Source organism: Schistocerca gregaria, chromosome 4, assembly GCF_023897955.1.
Source record: "Schistocerca gregaria isolate iqSchGreg1 chromosome 4, iqSchGreg1.2, whole genome shotgun sequence".
In the NCBI taxonomy this organism is placed as follows: Eukaryota; Metazoa; Arthropoda; class Insecta; order Orthoptera; family Acrididae; genus Schistocerca; species Schistocerca gregaria.
This window is the reverse complement of record NC_064923.1, coordinates 403,660,774-403,682,041: the sequence shown is the minus strand read 5'-3', so window position 1 is coordinate 403,682,041 and position 21,268 is coordinate 403,660,774. Positions and strand designations below refer to the sequence as shown.

At 40.8% G+C, this 21,268-nt stretch overlaps 1 protein-coding gene across 1 annotated transcript in view; it reads right to left on the bottom strand.

The window, feature by feature from the left end:
• Window positions 1–12,493: 12,493 nt before the first annotated feature.
• The window catches only part of LOC126267508 (RNA-binding protein 1-like), a 45,002-nt gene continuing 36,227 nt past the window's right edge, over window positions 12,494–21,268 (bottom strand). Inside the window, exon 4 of the mRNA XM_049972807.1 lies at window positions 12,494–12,763. Within this exon, the coding sequence (XP_049828764.1) occupies window positions 12,673–12,763 (91 nt within the window). The 3' untranslated portion in view covers window positions 12,494–12,672. The remainder of the gene's footprint in view (window positions 12,764–21,268) is intronic.

Here is a 21,268-nt window from a genome sequence, read left to right as displayed (position 1 = left end):
CCGGATTAAGTCGGGTGATGCTGAGGGAATTAGATTAAGAAATGAGACACTTAAAGTAGTAAAGGAGTTTTGCTATTTGGGGAGCAAAATAACTGATGATGATCGAAGTAGAGGGGATATAAAATGTAGATTGGCAATGGCAAGGAAAGCATTTCTGAAGAAGAGAAATTTGTTAACATCGAGTATAGATTTAAGTGTCAGTAAGTCGTTTCTGAAAGTATTTTTATGGAGTGTAGCCATGTATGGAAGTGAAACATGGACGACAAATAGTTTGGACAAGAAGAGAATAGAAACTTTTGAAATGTGGTGGTACAGAAGAATGCTGAAGATTAGATGGATAGATCACATATCTAATGAGGAAGTACTGAATGGGATTGGCGAGAAGTGAAGTTTGTGGCACAACTTGACTAGAAGAAGGGATCGGTTGGTAGGACATGTTCTGAGGCATCAAGGGATCACCAATTTGGTATTGGAGGGCAGTGTGGAGGGTAAAAATCGTAGAGAGAGACCAAGAGATGAATACACCAAACACATAAAGAAGGATGTAAGTTACAGTAAGTACTGGGAGATGAAGAAGCTTGCACAGGATAGAGTAGAATGGAGAGCTGCATCAAACCAGTCTCAGGACTAAAGACCACAACGACAACATTATATAAGCGAATCAAAATTACATGGTAACTATTCCAGATTTGAAATTTTATTTGTTGAAACTATGAAACCAAAAGAAAGAGAAACATATCTCAAACTGCATTGCAAAATTGTGTATTCATTATGAGGAAAGAAATTAATGGATATTCAAATTCTGATATAGATATATTCAGTAAGAGTTGTTTAGAATTAAGGAAATAATTTCTAGAAACAGCTGGTATACATCCATTCTGTTATTTAATAATAGCTGGAGTTTATATGGCTGTATACAGACGTCAATATTTGCCTAAAGCAAGAATTGCTGATTGGATAAAGAACGAAAGATAAGAATAAGAAAAAGAAAATACAGGAAAACGAGCTATTGCTAAGGTAGTCAATCTATTATGGGTAAAATTTTTCATGTCAGCGCACACACCGCTGTAGAGTGAAAATTTCATTATAGAAACATCCCCCAGGCTGTGGGTAAGCCATGTCTCCACAATACCCTTTTTTCAGGAGTGCTAGTTCCGCAAGGTTCGCAGGAGAGCTTCTGTAAAGTTTGGAAGGTGAGACGAGGTACTGGCGGAAGTAAAGCTGTGAGGACGGGGCGTGAGTTGTGCTTGGGTAGCGCAGTTGATAGAGCACTTGCTCGTGAAAGGCAAAGGTCCCGAGTTCGAGTCTCGGTCCGGCACATAGTTTTAATCTGCCAGGAAGTTTCATGTCAGCACACACTCCGCTGTACAGTGAAAATTCATTCTAGGATTTAAAATACTATTTGCAAGTACCACAGGTAACTTGTTTCTCTTTTGGTTTATTACTTCTGTCAACAAAACTGTCAAATGTAATTTCGTCCTAAACATAATTCATATTCATCCTTATTCATAGGTTTAAAAATTTTCATAATGAATTTATTCTTTTATCTTTTTAAAATTCGAATCTACATAAATGGAGGCTCTACTCAAGAAGGTCAACAACGCCAACACTTCAAAAGTGGTCAAAAAATAGTGAGCTGGAGGTAATTGTAAAATGTAAACTTTCACGGCCGGAACTGTCATGATTAATAAAATTCTTTTCCGGGCTATTATGTCGTGGTCTGATGGATTTCGCATTGTAACCCAACGTTTCGTCCCCATCTGCGGAGGACATCTTCAAGGGGGTTCGTGGCTTCTGTTAACTTCCGAAACACACACTGTCTCACTACTGACTGCAGCAAATTTTTGTTTTCGCGTGCTCCCGCGCATAGGCGCGACGTCACATGTTTTGAATACGCGAGCGCAATTGGCCGTTGTCGGTTGCCGCCGTCCGCTGTTGCTATCATCCCATGGCGTAAGACTGGTACACATCTTCTTCAGCACCGGCATCCAGATGTCATTCAATTTCACGCCCTCCTCCTTCCTATTAAAATTCCTGGGGTGTTTCATAATCTCTATAGCCTCTCTGTAAAGCCTTTCATGATATCCGCTTGTGGCTGCCAGTACTTGAGTTCTATCAAAATAAATGTGGTGGTCTCCTGACTGCAAAGCGTGTTCCGCAACAGCTGATCTATCAGTCTCTCCCCTTCTACAATTGCCCTTGTGCTCTTCTAGTCGTTTTTTGACCGTTCTTTTTGTGGTACCCACATATACCTCCCCACAACTACACGGGATCCTGTAAATTCCTGCTTTTTCCAGCGATTTACGAGCACCCTTAGCCAATCTCAGGTGTTCTTGTATCTTCCGGGTAGGTTTGTAAATCACCGCGATATTCCATTTTTTTCAATATTTTCCCTATGCGGTCAGTGACGTCCTTAATAAAAGGCAGGAAAACTTTCGATTTTGCAAGCGCTTGTGCATTGCTATGATTTTCACGCGGCGGTCTTAAAGCTCTTTTTATCTCAGCAGCCGAGTAACCATTCCTGAGTAATGCATCAGTGAGGTGTTCCAGTTCCGTATCCAGTAGCCCAGGTTCACAGATGTTCCTCGCTCTATCCGCCAAAGTTTTTATTATGTCTCGCTTTTGTTGTGGGTGGTGGTTCGAATCCCGGTGTAGATAACGATCCGTGTGCGTGGGTTTCCGGTAAACTGTATGGCCTAAGCTACCATCCTGTTTCTTGTAAACTAGCACATCCAGAAAATTTAGTCTCCCTTCTGCCTCCTCCTCCATGGTAAACTGAATCTTCGGATTAATACCGTTTAGATGTTTGTGAAAACGGCCTAGTTCCTCTCTGACATGCCTCCACAACACAGCCGCCTTAAAACATCAGTTACTGATGACAGTTGGAAAATGACTCTGGAAAATCGCCAAATCACCATCAGGTAGGGTGATGATGATGCTGACATGTCTCTGGATCACACCAAGCAATTTTTCGGATGTTTTGCGTATAAAACGTGCAGCAGTAAAGTTTGTTTTGAAATTGTTGAATTTCAGCCAAAAATATCATGTAGACATCAGTCAGTAATTGTTAAAAGAAGCCCACAATAATCCTCAACTTCTTAGTCGAAATGAAAGCACACGGCAGAACCAAGGAACTTCTGTGGTATTCTGTGCTGTTACTATTGTTAGTGATGAAAGAACAATTGAGTGGATTGAGTCGAAAAAGACTTTTAATAACTTTTAACCTGAACTTGCTAGAGGGAAGACATGTTTACAATTTTGTGAGAAGAGGAATATGGTTATTAAAACCAACTCTCTCGTAAATGTTAATTAATTGGTCTCTGGAAGTTATATATTTAAGTGAACACGAAGAAACTTATGTTTCGATTCGACTAAAACATTAATCGACGAGTATGTTGACAGTTTGTATATGTGATCATCAGATTACGGAAATAAGAAAACATTATTTTTTGCCACACACGTCAAAAATGTTAGAAAGTGGCGACCAATGAAAAAGGACTCGAAAAACAGGAATTCTAAGACCAAAAACGAGAAAAGTGGATGTTGTATGTTGTCATAGCAACTAAACCAAACACGATCAAGAATATGCTCAGAGACTTAAGGTCATGCCCGAGTATTCACAAGAGCAAAAAATTTTGAATTGAGAAATAGCGAAGAAGATTCCGGTGTGTTTCTCTAAGGAAAAAATACACCGTGATCATTCTGACCAAGAAGATCTGGTGCAGGGAATGTATAGCTCTCACACACGGCAAAGGAACGCAGGCGTGGAAACCAGCATCCGACGCCGCCGGCACCAATTGCTGTTCAACAGTGCCGACCCGCTTCCACTTCCGCCCACCGGCGTCTAGGTGGAAACCGACAGACGCCACTGGCACAAGTTACTGCTCACCAGTGCTGATTACACATCTGCTCATCGATGCAGCCCTAAATTCTACGCCGGGTGCACGCAGAACAGAATTTTATTGATTAAATACAACATGGTATAGACTGATGCATGTACTATATTAGTGTACTTATTATACTTAATTTTTAAACGCTCACAAGGTCCAAAGCGGGTACAAATATGAATAACGAACAGCAAGTTGGGGAAACACAAGAACCAACAATTGCTATGATAGTTACAAAAGAAGGAACTAACTGGTAGGGGTTAGTAAATTTGATCAAACTTTAAATGATAAATTAGATCAAAGTACTCAATTAAATACTAAATTAGATGACCAGAGGACAACTTCAATTGCTCAAAATGCTACTTTAAGTAAGGAACTAAATGCAACTCTAAGTAAAGAAATAGGTTTGGTACATTCTAATTCAAATGCTCAGAGTGAAGTTCTAAATGACCAGAGTGGAATCTTGAATAGTTAAGCAACAAATCTACATTTGTTAAATGCCACAGTTGACGCACAGAGCAGAGAATTTAGTAATCAATGCGAAGGCATGGATGTTTTAAAGACTGAATTTGACACCCTAAATAGTAAAGTAGAAAATTTGAAATTGGATTTAAATAAGGAATTGATTGATTCTTTAAACGTTCATGTAAATCAAATGTTTACTGACTTCAATCAAAAACAGAAGGTTAATTTTTAGGATTGGACAAAAATATTAGAATTGAATATTGAGGAGAAATGTAATAGTGTAGAATTAGGGATTAATGAAAAGTTAGGACCACTGGAGGATGTATGTAATGCACAGTTTAATGATGTAAAGCAGAGATGGCATACTTTGAGAGACAGCATTGATAAGTATAGCGAATTAATGCCTGTCATTCAGTCACAAATTACAGGTGTAAGTACACGAATAGACAACGTAGAAAGACACTTCCAACAGAAGATAGCAAGAACTGGTATCATAAATGTAAGTAGTCTGGACGAACAGGTGGAAGAACTTCTACATCAAAAAGTTTCCAAGAAAGTAACATCGAGGAATACATCGTCTATGGCTTTTTCCGAACTTACTGATACCAGGAGGTGTATACACAAACTCTGGAGAGAAGTCTAACTATCCAGGAACAAGTAGAAAAACAAATAAGTTCACCTAGTGAAGTGGTGACTCTTTTGCAGTGGAGAGACTTTGAAACAAAATTTAACAAGAAGTACTGGCCTGCGCTTGTTCAAGTGAAGTTAATATCAGATCCGTGGGATCCAAGCAGAGTCATCTATCCCCCAGGAACGTTAACATTCTGAGTTAACAGGCGGAGTGATGATCGTTGGATCCTGAGTTGTTTTCGGTGTTTCTTCCAAAATCTTTTTCCTGCACCGAATTCCTTGCAAATCTTAAACTATTCAATTGTCTGTTTCTAAAATCTTAACCTATCCTATTATCTTATTACCTAGAAAACTGGATATGACAATAAAATAAAAAAAGACAACCCAAGAGAATCACAGAATAAGAAAAAAAGTGATATTGGCTGAAATGAAATGAAGAGAGTATTTTATATGTGTAGAAAATATATAATATAATATGAAGAGCTAAGTAACTATTTTACATCAATATATAGATCTTTATATTTTGTATAGAATATTTGATACCTTTTATGAGATGGAATATAAATTGGAGGGTTTGTATCAATTTTGAGAGGGGCTGGTATTGTAAAGCATGATTTATAACAAATAAATCATGACTAACACAAAACACACACCACACCTTTCAGACAACCAACACAAACAAGTCTTATTGATTCTTCACCATTTACCTTTTCCATAGTGTTTCCAAGATTTCCTTCGGGGACTTCAAGGATGAAGGTGGGAATGTCCGTTATGTAGGAGACGATTTAACACCAAACCACCTCCAGGGTCTTACTCAAGCACCTGTGAGATAGAGATCCTGGGGAAGTGGGGTGGGAAGGGTTCCTGCCTTTGGGGCTATCTTCTTTGATCTTGGCAAACATTTCTATTTATTTCCTTTCTTACTTCTCACTCAAGGACCTATCTACTTTTTCCCTCTTTCCATATTCACCTACTTCTATCCTTCCTACTTTCTTTGGTTTCTAATAAACTACATCCTATCTTTCAATTAGAAGGCCGAAGAATCAGACTACACGAACGCACATCCACACATGCTCGAGAAGACATTTAAACACAACATCAAGTATACATGAGGAGGAGGTGTGAGCAAAGGAAAAGAATGCAAACAAGATTGGAATTAATTGTGATAGTCATTTAAGAAAAGTCATTAGAATAAATACTCTTATCAAGTGATGAACTGTAGAATAGTGGGACTCGAATTGCCTAAGTAAGCATATTATCTACTGAATAGAGTGTATAGACATGGAATCTATTAAGCATATAGAAGTTGATAAGTAGAGGAGGACTCTAGGGATTAGATGAAGTATTAAGAAGTATATGAGAAGTGTAGCGTAGATTTGTAACTTACTTAATTATAGTATACATAGAAACATATACTGGGGTAATGAACCATGAGGCCTACTCAGAAAGGATAAGGGGGCATTGTTAAGTACATGGGGCAGGCATACTTACATGAAGATAGGACGACCTGTGGCCTACGAAATAGGAATGTTTTATAAAGGGGTGTACCTACCAGAATGGAAAGAGGAAGTGCTCTCAAAGGTCATCCCACATGCAAGGTATAGGTCCTAATCCTAGGAGAAGGGGACAGTAGTGTGACAGAAGTTGCACATTTTATAGGGATTATTCTGATAAGTTTGAATTCTATGCACAATGAACATTATTACATTTTACGGAAGATTATGAGTGTCAAAAGAACACTTTCATTTTGCCCAATGTTCCTCCAAACTACATAAAAGTATTACAATTAGTACATACTTAGAAAAGGTAGCACAAAAAGGTGAAAACAGAGAGTAGATTACCCATGTGTCAAGAACACCTGGCCTTTACTATTAGAAAGATAGCACAAAAAAGTAAAAAAAAATATAGTCTTCACTAATATTAAAAGAAAAAAATGTATACTGTTGAAATGTGGATTGTTATTATGTGTGATATTAATGTACATAATGATTATGTAAAATATCGCGTGTTCGATCTGAGGGGGGTGGGATATGTAGTGATTTGAGAATTTCGGCGCAAATTCTAGAACCACTCTGCCTTCCACTGTCTCAAACACACAATATTGTAGATGCGAGTGGGAGAAAGGAATCCTATCTACTGCGCGTCATCTGTCTATGTGTGCAGATTTGAAGTTTGTCATACGAACTTAGCACACATGGCGGTTGAACGGCACCAACAAGTACTTGTCGGTTGTGCCATGGAAGTCATAATGAAAGCACACAGCAGAACCACGTAACTTCTGTGGTATTCTGTGCTGTTTTGTAATTATGACTATTGATTGTGACGAAAGAACAATTGAGTGGAAAAAGATTTTTATTAACTTCAAATTTGAACTTGCTAGAGGTAAGACAGGTGTATGATTTCTGTATGACAGAGTTGTGCTTAGCAAGCCCACTCCGTTGTGGATGTAACTGGACACGCAATGAGACTTACTTAACAGTACTTATTCATGTAGGCAGTGAGATTTGTAAAGTCTAATGGTTAACCCTTTAACTGCTCTGCACGTGTTAACGTGCGCCTTTGTAGCTGTCCCTGTGTGCTCTGAACGTATTTACATGTGCCACCTACCTAGTACTCTGAACTTGTTTAAGCTTGCCACCTTGGTGGCACCTGTGTGTTCCTGACATGTTGAGACATGCAGCAGCTTCTTCCCGTGGCCTCTGGCCACGTCAACGCGCCCAGCCGTATATTCGTGCCGAGCACCTAGTAGCTGTTCAGCGTTCTGCCGGCACTGTTGAAGTCTCGTGAGCGTTTGCTGCTGTGTTCTTGAGTTGACATTTTCATCTGTGCATTTGCTGACTGTTGACGCCATCTATGTTTTGAGAAGCAAACGACACATCATCGTGGTTGTACAGATGAAGAAATCTTCGAAATTCTCACTTGAAGTGACAGAGAATGAAATTTTTGACAGTGATTATTCTTCGACTGAATCTCGAAGTAACAGTACTGTGTTGTGTACTTCAGCTGGAACAACGTATCTGTCAAACAAGGGAGGGATATCATTCAGAATCTGATGGGTCTGAGAGTGATAGTCAATTGCCATTGAAAAGAGCTCGCTTTAGCAACACGTTTGACTGGAAGAATAGTGATTTTCGTCCATTTATGAAAGCGTTCGATGCTTCAGCTTCTGGGCATAACAGTGGTTTGGGGCCATATTCAAGTGCTTTATCATACTCCTAGTATTTTCCCGGAAGAACTGATGAAATTAGTAGCAGATGAAACCAACAGTTTTTTTTTTTTTTTTTTTTTGTGTATGAAAGAAAATACGCCAGAATCAGAGCATTCTTGTTTGACCAGATGGAAAGAAACGGGTTTCGAGGAACGGTATTCCTTCGTCACTGTTTGTATGCTAATGGCTCATGTGAAAATGCTGAAAATCAGTGGCTACTGGTCCACAGACATTTTCTTGAACACTCCTGTTTTCGGTAAAATTATGCCCATGGACTGTTTTCTGTTAACTTTAAGAATGCTTCACTTCAGTGACAACTCTGTCAGCAATGAAGGAGACAGGTTATTTAAAATTAGGTATATTGTTGATAAAATTCGAAGCAATGTACGGCAATGTGTTGGTGCACAGTATGCTTGAAGCAGAAAGTGTACCAAGAAATGAGATACGAATGTAGAGCATGCAACATACCACTATGTTTAGTGCCATGTTTTGAGGCTTATCACTAAACAAAACTATTAACCGTCTATAAGCACTCAGAAGAGAAGAAGTGACAATGACATTGATAACTTTCTAAAAGTAAAGGAAAACAAAAAGGAAATAAAAATATAAAAAATACAAAAATTGTATACAAAATAAAAAAAATTAAAAATAAATAATTTTTAACTTCGCCAGTGCCGGTCCAAAGCCCGGATCAAAAAAGATGGAAAATATATTCAGGTGTAAAAGATACTCCAACACTTATGATTTCTGAACTTGAAGCCATATTACAGAAGTGTTACTGCATTCTCAAAAACACGAACTGCATTTCACAAATGCCATTAAATCTGTTACATACATTAAGCATTATATTAAAACAAGTATAGTGCTACATTGCTGATTTAAACAAAAATCATGTTTGTTTGCATGGCCGTCTTAATCTTACTGCAATTAATGAAGAATTTCACACTAGACGTGTTTCGCTTTTATTTACAAAGCACCTTCTGTGTTCACTGGTTTTCCTGCTTCATGTCAACCTCTGCTAATGAAGAGAGGGAAAGCGGTGGTGCGCAAAGGATGTAAACATGAAGCAGGAAAACCAGTGAACACAGAAGATGCTTTGAAAATACAAGCGAAGTGCGTCTGGTGTGAAATTCTTTTTCATTAACTGCAGTAAGCTTAAGATGGCAAAGCTAACAATAATTAATTTTACATATCATTTATTATAGTGATTCTTAGCAACATAAGCAGTTTCAATGAACATCATGTGCATCCAGTAATTCATCTGCAGATTCACAGCTACGGAAAATGTATCGAGATACATTGTGTGTCAGTGATCACACTCAGAAGCCGAGACAGCTGCGGAAGCCCTGGCTCGAGAAATATTCAGCACAAGGCGTGCCCGGCCAAGCGGCGAGCTGAGCTGCAGGCAATGGTCCGTGGGGAAAGCCATTAGCACAGGTACCAGGATTAGGCGGCCTCAATGGCACCCTCAACCCTGCTAGATGAATGCACAGCTGCAGCGGCCAAAGGGTTAAATATGTGTGTACATACACTTATTTTTATAAGTAGAAAGAGTCTTGAGAAATTCCTGTTCCCAGCAATCTCCTGCAGAGAATAAGAGAAAGGGAGTTTGCAGCAGCAGGCTAATGAGCTAGGAAAGTCGGCTGACCATCTCAAGTAAGTTGTATTGTTAAAGAAGTTGAGGTTTGCACACATAATTCACCACTTCAAGTTGTCCAAAAACATTAGAATATCATATGAGAATAGTTGCTGGTGATACACTAGCTTTGAGCTGCCAAGTTCTACAACACTTCAGTAAGGGACGTCAGTGACTCCATATGTTTACCTCAATCATCTGTTATTTTATTAAGGTAAGGAATTGCATAATGTAACTGAGTCTTATGTTGACCAGATTAGTATAAAATACTGTATTAATGCAACTTTTAATGTAAGTACTATTGAACTCGCTTGAGCTTTCATAAAACAATAAAAATGTTAAAAATTGGACATTAACAAACAGGCTCTTCTCAGGAAAACTGACCCCACCGACACCTCGCACTCCTACCTTCTAACTACTTCCTAAAATTCACAAACCCAAACATCCTGGCCGCCCCATTGTAGCTGGTTTCCAAGCCCCCACGGAACATATCTCTGCCTACGTAGATCAACACCTTCAACCATTACATGCAGTCTCCCATCCTTCATCAAAGACACCAACCACTTTCTCGAACGCCTGGAATCCATACCCAGTCTGTTACCCCCGGAAACCATCCTTGTAACCACTGATGCCACTTCCCTATACACAAATATCCCCCATGTCCAGGGCCTCGCTGCAATGGAGCACTTCCTTTCACGCCGATCACCTGCCACCCTACCTAAAACCTCTTTCCTCGTCACCTTAGTTAGCTTCATCCTGACCCACAATTTCTTCACTTTTGAAGGCCAGACATACCAACAATTAAAGGGAACAGCCATGGGTACCAGGATGGGCCCCTCGTATGCCAACCTATTTATGGGTCGCTTAGAGGAAGCCTTCTTGGTTACCCAAGCCTGCCAACCCAAAGTTTGGTACAGATTTATTGATGACATCTTCATGATCTGGACTCACAGTGAAGAACAACTCCAGAATTTCCTCTCCAACCTCAACTACTTTGGTTCCATCAGATTCACCTGGTCCTACTCCAAATCCCATGCCACTTTCCTTGACGTTGACCTCCATCTGTCCAATGGCCAGCTTCACACATCCGTCCACATCAAACCCACCAACAAGCAACAGTACCTCCATTATGACAGCTGCCACCCATTCCATATCAAACGGTTCCTTCCCTACAGCCTAGGCCTTCGTGGCAAAACGAATCTGCTCCAGTCCTGAATGCGTCAACCATTACACCAACAACCTGAAAACAGCTTTCGCATCCCGCAACTACCCTCCCGACCTGGTACAGAAGCAGATAACCAGAGCCACTTCCTCATCCCCTCAAACCCAGAACCTCTCACAGAAGAACCCCAAAAGTGCCCCACTTGTGACAGGATACTTCCCGGGACTGGATCAGACTCTGAATGTGGCTCTCCTGCAGGGATACGACTTCCTAAAATCCTGCCTCGAAATGACATCCATTCTTCATGAAATCCTCCCCACTCCACCAAGAGTGTCTTTCCGCCGTCCACCTAACCTTCGTAACCTCTTGGTTCATCCCTATGAAATCCCCAGACCACCTTCCCTACCGTCTGGCTCCTGTCCTTGCAACGACCCCGGTGTAAAACCTGTCCCACCACCACCTACTCCAGTCCTGTAATCCGGAAGGTGTACACGATCAAATGGAGAGCCACGTGTGATCAAAGGGAGAGCCACGTGTGAAAGCACCCACGTGATTTAGCAACTGACCTGCCTACACTGTGACGCTTTCTATGTGGGAATGACCAGCAACAAACTGTCCATTCGCATGAATGGACACAGGCAGACAGTGTTTGTTGGTAATGAGGATCACCCTGTGGCTAAACATGCCTTGGTGCACGGCCAGCACATCTTGGCACAGTGTTACACCGTCCGAGTTATCTGGATACTTCCCACCAACACCCCTATCGGAACTCCGGAGATGGGAACTCGCCCTTCAGTATATCCTCTCTTCTCGATATCCACCAGGCCTCAACCTCTGCTAATTTCAAGTTGCCGCCGCTCATACCTCACCTGTCTTTTAACAACTTCTTTGCCTCTGTACTTCCGCCTTGACTGACATCTCTGCTCTTACTCTTTGCCTTTAAATATGTCTGCTTGTGTCTGTGTATGTGCGGATGGATGTGTATGTGTGTGTGTGTGCGCGCGAGTGTACACCTGTCCTTTTTTCCCCCTAAGGGAAGTCTTTCCGCTCCCGGGATTGGAATGACTCCTTACCCTCTCCCTTAAAACCCACATCCTTTCGTCTTTCCCTCTCCTTCCCTCTTTCCTGAAGAAGCAACAATCGGTTGCGAAAGCTAGTAATTCTGTGTGTGTGTTTTGTTCATTGTGCCTGTCTGCCGGTGCTTTCCCGCTTGGTAAGTCTTGGAATCTTTGTTTTTAATATATTTTTCCCATGTGGAGGTTTCTTTCTATTTTATTTATAACAGTGATGTAATTTCAACAAATGAGCTACACAAGTAAGATACATTTGTGGACAATATTAAATACAAGATTTAAGCATCTTGTATTAGGCAATATGGGATAATTTTTTAACCCTCACAATATGGGAAGATTAACAATCCTACTCCAGCTCCACTTTGTGAATTAAGACCAACAACTTAAGGAGTGGGTAAGACAATGTAGATCATGACCATGTCATAAAATATGTAAACAAGATATTAGAAATTTATTTGTTATTATAAAGTATAAGACATTACAAAATGACATCACATGAATAAACAGAAATGTGAAGTTTTGATCTTGAAGTGCATCAATGCCTACAGACATGGTTTGTCAATAGTTTGTGCATATTATTGATAAGGTGCAGTGTTTTATCACCAAGTATTTTACTGCCTATCCCATGAACCTGAACGAGATCTTTTTACTGAATGGCTCCTTGATCGTGACCGTGACCGCTTTGGTGGCGGTGAGCGCGATCTGAAAATAAAAAGTTGTAAACGTATAGTTTCTTAAAGTAGGTACACAAGTAAATATATAAAAATTAGTTTTAGTTCTCCTCTGTTAAATATGTAAATTACTCATTTGAAAATTGCTTCCTCACGCAACAGTCAGGTTTCACTATTCATGAATGATATCCCTCCCTGTCTGATCCTTTCTTTTTGTGCTGTTACCTGTCATCTGTACACAGTAGGCAATAGTTGGCTTGGAAAAAAATTACTTACAATGCCTGTAGCAACATTCCCTCATATCGCTTGAAAGCCTTTTTGGTAACAGCAGCTTAAAAAAATCCGCTGGAAAATGACTGTAAATGACAAATTCTAAAAAGTGTATGAACTGGAAAATTCCATTCAGAAAGTTATCAAATAATGAAGAGAAAGATGGGGTGGCCAGTACCTACCTCTAGGAAATGCAACTTTCAGTATAGTCATTAGAGTCAGAAAAATTAAATAAGACATCATTCCTGGCTTTTGGAATCACAGGTTCTTTCTTCCAGGCAGAGTCAAGGGCATGGTTCTAACAGATTCGAGGTGAGGAGCGAATCACTCAGAACTCAGGTTAAAGGAGAATCACTTTCACACTGAGGAGCTCCTTTTCACCTGATACAAGGTGTGTCCCTCTTTCCTACATCACACATGCCTGGTACCTACCCTCATCCCATACTATTTCCTCTTCTCTGTATTGAGAAAAGGACCTGTGGTTCCAAAAGCTAGGAATGATGACTACTTTGTGTTTCTCTATTGGCTGTACTATGTGCTGCACCTTCTGAAAGAAAGTAATGGCCAAACAATTCCGTCCTCTTATAAAAATTTACATGTCGGTGATGACATCTGATTTCATATTACAACTGAATAAGATGTTTTGGTGCAGTGCTTTACGAAATACTACCTGTAAGGTACAGAAATACAAATAAGAACTTTGATTGTGACCATACATTATGTTGGATAATTAAATATTTTTGGTAACCTTTTGATAAAATTAAATTGTTATTACAGGGAACCTAGCTACAGCCATGATCTTAAGAGGTAAAAAGCCTTATAACAACACCGTTAAAATTAAATGTTGCAAATATTGCATTCCAAGTACAAGAAATTGACTTTAAAAGATAAATAATAATAATAATAATAATAATAATAATAATACTATAGATGATGAGGCAGTGGCTATAAAATTACGAGTTTTCTATCTATGGGATTTCACACACTGCTGATACACAAGATTAAAAGCATCAGTTTAAAAATTTGTAACTATTGTATCCATATAATGTCTCTGCATGGAAGCAATATTCCAATTTTCCAACTGCTACAACATCCAGATGCTTCGTCTTGTAACTGATAAGGCGATTGTGATTACTACACCCTGAAGAAAGTTTTTTATTTTTTTTTTATATAAAATATAGGAGGACTTTTTCCTGCGCATGGAAACATCAGAAACTATAGATAACTTGCAGATAAAAATGGCTTCTTTTTGCCCCAACAGTTTAATCAATAATCAAATTCAAAGTTTTCATTTTATAGCAAGACTGGAATAAGCAGTTGCACATTGAGACCTAAAGAAACAGGCACATGGAAGGCTTACTGATTTGTTTTCAGGAAAGTGTGCCATATTCATTCAACGAAATTCACAAGGTAGTCTTGCTAACTAACCCTGGAGTTTCCAAAGTTACCAGCTTCTTTCATTTGGTTGGCTACTGAAACGTTCACGCATTTTGCAACTTATGTGCTTCATTTAAATAAAGCTGTTCCATGAAAATCTTTCTAATGTTATTACTTTACGTCTGAATTTGCTTTTTCCTTCTGGCACCTCATTTTCAAAGCACAGAAAAGTAGCGATAGCTTCATAAATATTGGTTTGCATAAGTAACTTTTTGGTTTCTTTCAATATTATCTGTACATAGTTGGATTTTCTTTAGACACCAGTAAACCATCCTGTATATTGCAGCATATACTGGGTGACATGTATTGCTTTATCTGTCTGGCATATTTCCACGATTGATGGGAATCAGCCAATGTCTCAGAGAAAATATGATATTGCATATACTCAAAATAATATCCCCCTTGCAACTCACATCCAAATAACACAGTAATTTACTACGTATAACTTACCTGTCCCCTCACAAGTTTGTCACAGAAAATCAATCATTATACCTCTTAAGCCTTTGATATTTTGGAGAATACAAGAGCAACATTGATTTTCAACACATTAATGATAACTAAAAAAGAACTACTCAAACAGACAATATAATACTGAAATGCTTTTCAAAATTTGCAACACAACTTTGAAATTGTTCAAAAGGCATGGCCTTGAGACAATGGAGCCTAATAACATTGCTTTGCTGCTCACTGCCTATGATAAGAAATGTAAGTTAGTTATGGTTGGCAATGCACTGCAAGAGAGATTTTATGGTCTGAGTGACAAGAGTGGTAATGGCTCTGACAAACCATTTTCTGATACTGAAATGGGAAGATTGAATTTTAATAAGCAGACAAGATCACAGAATAATTGTACTTGTTAACATATTGCACAAATTCTTTTAGAGATGTGTTGACGATTCTTTTCACTATAATACAGACTTTATCATAATACTTTATTACCTTTTATGCATTTTGGTGTTAGTGTAATGCTTCATGGAAGTAACTTTGATAAGATGCATTATACCAATAAGTTTTGGATCCTTCATGAAGGGAAATTGGTAATATTGCTGATAGACACACTTCAAAGCAGAAAACTCCTCCATCCCTTCCTACAAAAGGATAACTCTTTTTCCCATTAAATCTTGTCTGGTCCTTACCCAAATTCAAAGTCATCTTGCTTGACACCGACCATCTCTCTAAGGCTCACATACACTCCTAGAAATGGAAAAAACAACACATTGACACCAGTGTGTCAGACCCACCATACCTGCTCCGGACACTGCGAGAGGGCTGTACAAGCAATGATCACACGCACAGCACAGCGGAGACACCAGGTACCGCGGTGTTGGCTGTCGAATGGCGCTAGCTGCGCAGCATTTGTGCACCGCCGCCGTCAGTGTCAGCCAGTTTGCCGTGGCATACGGAGCTCCATCGCAGTCTTTAACACTGGTAGCATACCGCGACAGCGTGGACGTGAACTGTATGTGCAGTTGACGGACTTTGAGCAAGGGCGTATAGTGGGCATGCGGGAGGCCGGGTGGACGTACCGCCGAATTGCTCAACACATGGGGCGTGAGGTCTCCACAGTACATCGATGTTGTCGGCAGTGGTCGGCGGAAGGTGCACGTGCCCGTCGACCTGGGACCGGACCGCAGCGACGCACGGATGCACGCCAAGACCGTAGGATCCTACGCAGTGCCGTAGGGGACCGCACCGCCACTTCCCAGCAAATTAGGGACACTGTTGCTCCTGGGCTATCGGCGAGGACCATTCGCAACCGTCTCCATGAAGCTCGGCTACGGTCCTGCACACCGTTAGGCCGTCTTCCGCTCACACCCCAACATAGTGCAGCCCGCCTCCAGTGGTGTCGCGACAGGCGTGAATGGAGGGACGAATGGAGGCGTGTCGTCTTCAGCGATGAGAGTCACTTCTGCCTTGGTGCCAATGATGGTCGTATGCGTGTTTGGCGCCGTGCAGGTGAGCGCCACAATCAGGACTGCATACGACCGAGGCACACAGGGCCAACACCTGGCATCATGGTGTGGGGAGCGATCTCCTACACTGGCCGTACACCTCTGGTGATCGTCGAGGGGACACTGAACAGTGCACGGTACATCCAAACCGTCATCGAACCCATCGTTCTACCATTCCTAGACCGGCAAGGGAAATTGCTATTCCAACAGGACAATGCATGTCCGCATGTAACCCGTGCCACCCAACGTGCTCTAGAAGGTGTAAGTCAACTACCCTGGCCAGCAAGATCTCTGGATCTGTCCCCCATTGAGCATGTTTGGGACTGGATAAAGCGTCGTCTCACACGGTCTGCACGTCCAGCACGAACGCTGGCCCAACTGAGGCGCCAGGTAGAAATGGCATGGCAAGCCGTTCCACAGGACTACATCCAGCATCTCAACGATCGTCTCCATGGGAGAATAGCAGCCTGCATTGCTGCGAAAGGTGGATATACACTGTACTAGTGCCGACATTGTGCATGCTCTGTTGCCTGTGTCTATGTGCCTGTGGTTCTGTCAGTGTGATCATGTGATGTATCTGACCCCAGGAATGTGTCAATAAAGTTTCCCCTTCCTGGGACAATGAATTCACGGTGTTCTTATTTCAATTTCCAGGAATGTATAAACATTCATCTTGCAAAAAACTAAGTAATTAGCAACAACAGCACCACAATAGCTGCCATCCCATTTCTGTATTCTATGTATTTTTGCCCCCCCCCCCCCCCCCCTCATGGAACCATGGACCTTGCCGTTGGTGGAGAGGCTTGCGTGCCTCAACGATACAGATAGCCATAACTGTAGGTGCAACCACAACGGAGGGATATCTGTTGAGAGGCCAGACAAACGTGTAGTTCCTGAAGAGGGGCAGCAGCCTTTTCAGTAGTTGCAGGGGCAACAGTCTGGATAATTGACTGATCTGGCCCTGTAACACTAACCAAAACGGCCTTGCTGTTTTGGTACTGCGAACGGCTGAAAGCAAGGGGAAACTACAGCCGTAATTTTTCCTGAGGTCATACAGCTTTACTGTATAGTTAAAAGATGATGGCGTCCTCTTGGGTAAAATATTTCGGAGGTAAAATATCTCTCCCATTCAGATCTCCGAGCGGGGATTACTCAAGAGGACATCGTTATCAGGAGAAAGAAAACTGGCATTCTACAGATCGGAGCGTAGAATGTCAGATCCCTTAACTGGGCAAGTAAGTTAGAAAATTTAAAAAGGGAAATGGATAGGTTAAAGTTAGATATAGTGGGAATTAGTGAAGTTCAGTGGCAGGAGGAACTAGACTTTCGGTCAGGTGAATACAGGGTTATAAATACAAAATCAAATAGGGGTAATGCAGGAGTAGGTTTAATAATGAATAAAAAAATAGGAGTGTGGGTAAGCTACTACAAACAGCATAGTGAACGAATTATTGTGGCCAACATAGACACGAAGCCCATGCCTACGACAGTAGTACAAATCTATATGCCAACTAGCTCTGCAGATGATGAGGAAATTGAAGAAATGTATGAAGAGATAAAAGAAATTATTCAGATAGTGAAGGGAGACGAAAATTTAACAGTCATGGGTGACTGGAATTCGATAGTAGGAAAAGTAAGAGAAGGAAACATAGTAGGTGACGATGGATTGGGGGTAAGAAATGAAAGAGGAAGGTGCCTGGTACAATTTTGCACAGAGCACAACTTAATTATAGCTAACAGTTGGTTCAAGAATGATGAAAGAAGGTTGTATACATGGAAGAACCCTGGAGATATTAAAAGGTTTCAGATAGATTATATAATGTTAAGACAGAGATTTAGGAACCAGATTTTAAATTGTAAGGCATTTCCAGGGGCAGATGTGGACTCTGACCACAATCTATTGGTTATTAACTGTAGATTAAAACTGAAGAAACTGCAAATAGGTGGGAATTTAAGGATATGGGACCTGGATAAACTGAAAGAACCAGAGGTTGTACAGAGTTTCAGGGAGAGCAAAAGGGAACAACTGACAGGAATGGGGGAAAGAAATACAGTAGAAGAAAATATGGGTAGCTCTGAGGGATGAAGTAGTAAAGGCAACAAAGGATTGAGTAGGTAAAAAGATGAGGGCTAGTAGAAATCCTTGGGTAACAGAATTGAATTTAATTGATGAAAGGAGAAAATATAAAAATGCAGTAAACAAAGCAGGCAAAAAGGAATACAGACGTCTCAGAAATGAGATCGACAGGAAGTGCAAAATGGCTAAGCAGGGATGGCTAGATGACAAGTGTACGGATGTAGAGGCTTATCTCACTAGGGGTAAGATAGATACTGCCTACAGGAAAATTAAAGAGACCTTTGGATAAAAGAGAACCACTTGCATGAATATCAAGAGCTCAGATGGAAACTCAGTTCTAAGCAAAAAAGGGAAAGCAGAAAGGTGGAAGGAGTATATAGAGGGTCTATAGAGGTGTGATGTTCTTTAGGACAATATCATGGAAATGGAAGAGGAGGTAGATGAAGATGAAATGGGAGATACGATACTGCGTGAAGAGTTTGACAGAGCACTGAAAGACCTGAGTCAAAACAAGGCCCCCGGAGTAGACAACATTCCATTGGAACTACTGACGGCCTTGGGAGAGCCAGTCCTGACAAAACTCTACCACCTGGTGAGCAAGATGTATGAGACAGGCGAAATACCTTCAGACTTCAAGAAGAACATAATAATTCCAATCCCAAAGAAAGCATGTGTCGACAGATGTGAAAATTACCAGACTATCAGTTTAATAAGTCACAACTGCAAAATACTAACTCGAATTCTTTACAGACAAATGGAGAAACTGGTAGAAGCTGACCTCGGGGAGGATCAGTTTGGATTCCGTAGAAATGTTGGAGCATGTGAGGCAATACTGATCCTACGACTTATCTCAGAAGAAAGATTAAGGAAAGGCAAACCTACATTTCTAGCATTTGTAGACTTAGAGAAAGCTTTTGACAATGTTGATTGGAATACAGGGAGTGAAAGGCTATTTACAATTTGTACAGAAAGCAGATGGCAGTTATAAGAGTCGAGGGACATGAAAGGGAAGCAGTGGTTGGGAAGAGAGTGAGACAGGGTTGTTGTGTCTCCCCGATGCTATTCAATCTGTATAATGAGCAAGCAGTAAAGGAAACGAAAGAAAAGTTCGGTGTAGGTATTAATATCCATGGAGAAGAAATTAAAACTTTGAGGTTCGCTGATGACATTGTAATTCTGTTAGAGATAGCAAAGGACTTGGAAGAGCAGCTGCACGGTAAGGACAGTGTCTTGAAAGGAGGGAATAAGATGAACATCAACTAAAGCAAAACGAGGATAATGGAATGTAGTCGAATTAAATCGGGTGATGCTGAGGGAATTAGATTACGAAATGAGACACTTAAAGTAGTAAACGAATTTTGCTATTTGGGGAGCAAAATAATTGATGATGGTCGAAGTAGAGAGGATATAAAATGTAGAATGGCAATGGCAAGGAAAGCGTTTCTGAAGAAGAGATAGTTGTTAACATCGAGTATTGATTTGAGTGTTAGGAAGTCATTTCTGAAAGTATTTGTATGGAGTGTAGCTATGTATGGCAGTGAAATGTGGACGATAAATAGTTTAGACAAGAAGAGAACAGAAGCTTTCGAAATGTGGAGCTACAGAAGAATGCTGAAGATTAGATGGGTAGATCACATAACTAATGAGGTGGTATTGAATAGAATTGGGGAGAAGAGGAGTTTGTGGCACAACTCGACTAGAAGAAGGTATCGGTTGGTAGGACATGTTCATGAGGCATCAAGGGATCACCAATTTAGTACTGGAGGGCAGCGTGGAGGGTAAAAGTTGTAGAGGGAGACCAAGAGATGAATACACTAAGCAAGGATGTAGGCTGCAGTAGGCACTGGGAGATGAAGAAGCTTGCACAGGATAGAGTAGCATGGAGAGCTGCATCAAACCAGTCTCTGGACTGAAGACCACAACAACAACAACAACAACAACAACAACAACAACAGGTATTTTTGGCAAATATATATGGAATGATTTTGCTAAATGGGGACAAACTGCAAGGCTTGAGAGGAAGAGGAAAAAACCGTCATATGGACATTTGCCCGGAAATTCTTCCAAGGGAGGTACACTCTCTTTAAGGTGGAGATAAAAGATCTGACTGTAACAACAACTGGTAACAACAGCAGGTAGGCGGCCCACCAGACAGCTGTGTGGAACATTCTCTGACAGCTGTCACTCTGCGCATATCACTTACAAAGCATGCAGGCCATACTACTTATGATGTGTGCAGTTTTGTCATTGGCTATTCACACAGGCCATCAAGGGTTGAGATTTCTGTCATCCATGCTATTCACAGATGAGGCTACATTTACAAGAGGTGTTATTGTCATCCTAGACAATAACCAACTATGGGCTACAGAGAATCCTCATGGTAGAAGCAGCAAATCAACAGCACTGGTTTAGCCTCAATGTGTGGTCGAAAATTATCGGCGACTGCCTTGTGAGACCAGTCATCTTTTCATATTGCCTCACAGGTGAAGCATATCTGCACTTCTTGCAAAATGAACCTGCCTCTCTTGCCAGAAGATGTTCCTGTGATGGTACAAAGGGTACTGTAGTAAGATGGAGCCCAAGCTCACAGCCCTCTTGCGTGTGGAGTTAAAACACTAGTACAGATAGAACATTCCCACTTCTCTGGTGTGTTCTGAAGTATACCGCCCCCCCCTCTCTCTCTCTACACACACACACACACACACACACACACACACACACACACACACAAACCACTTTCCTTAACACCTATAACCTCTCCCTGACACTCCTCTCTCACAACCACGCCACAAATCTGGTC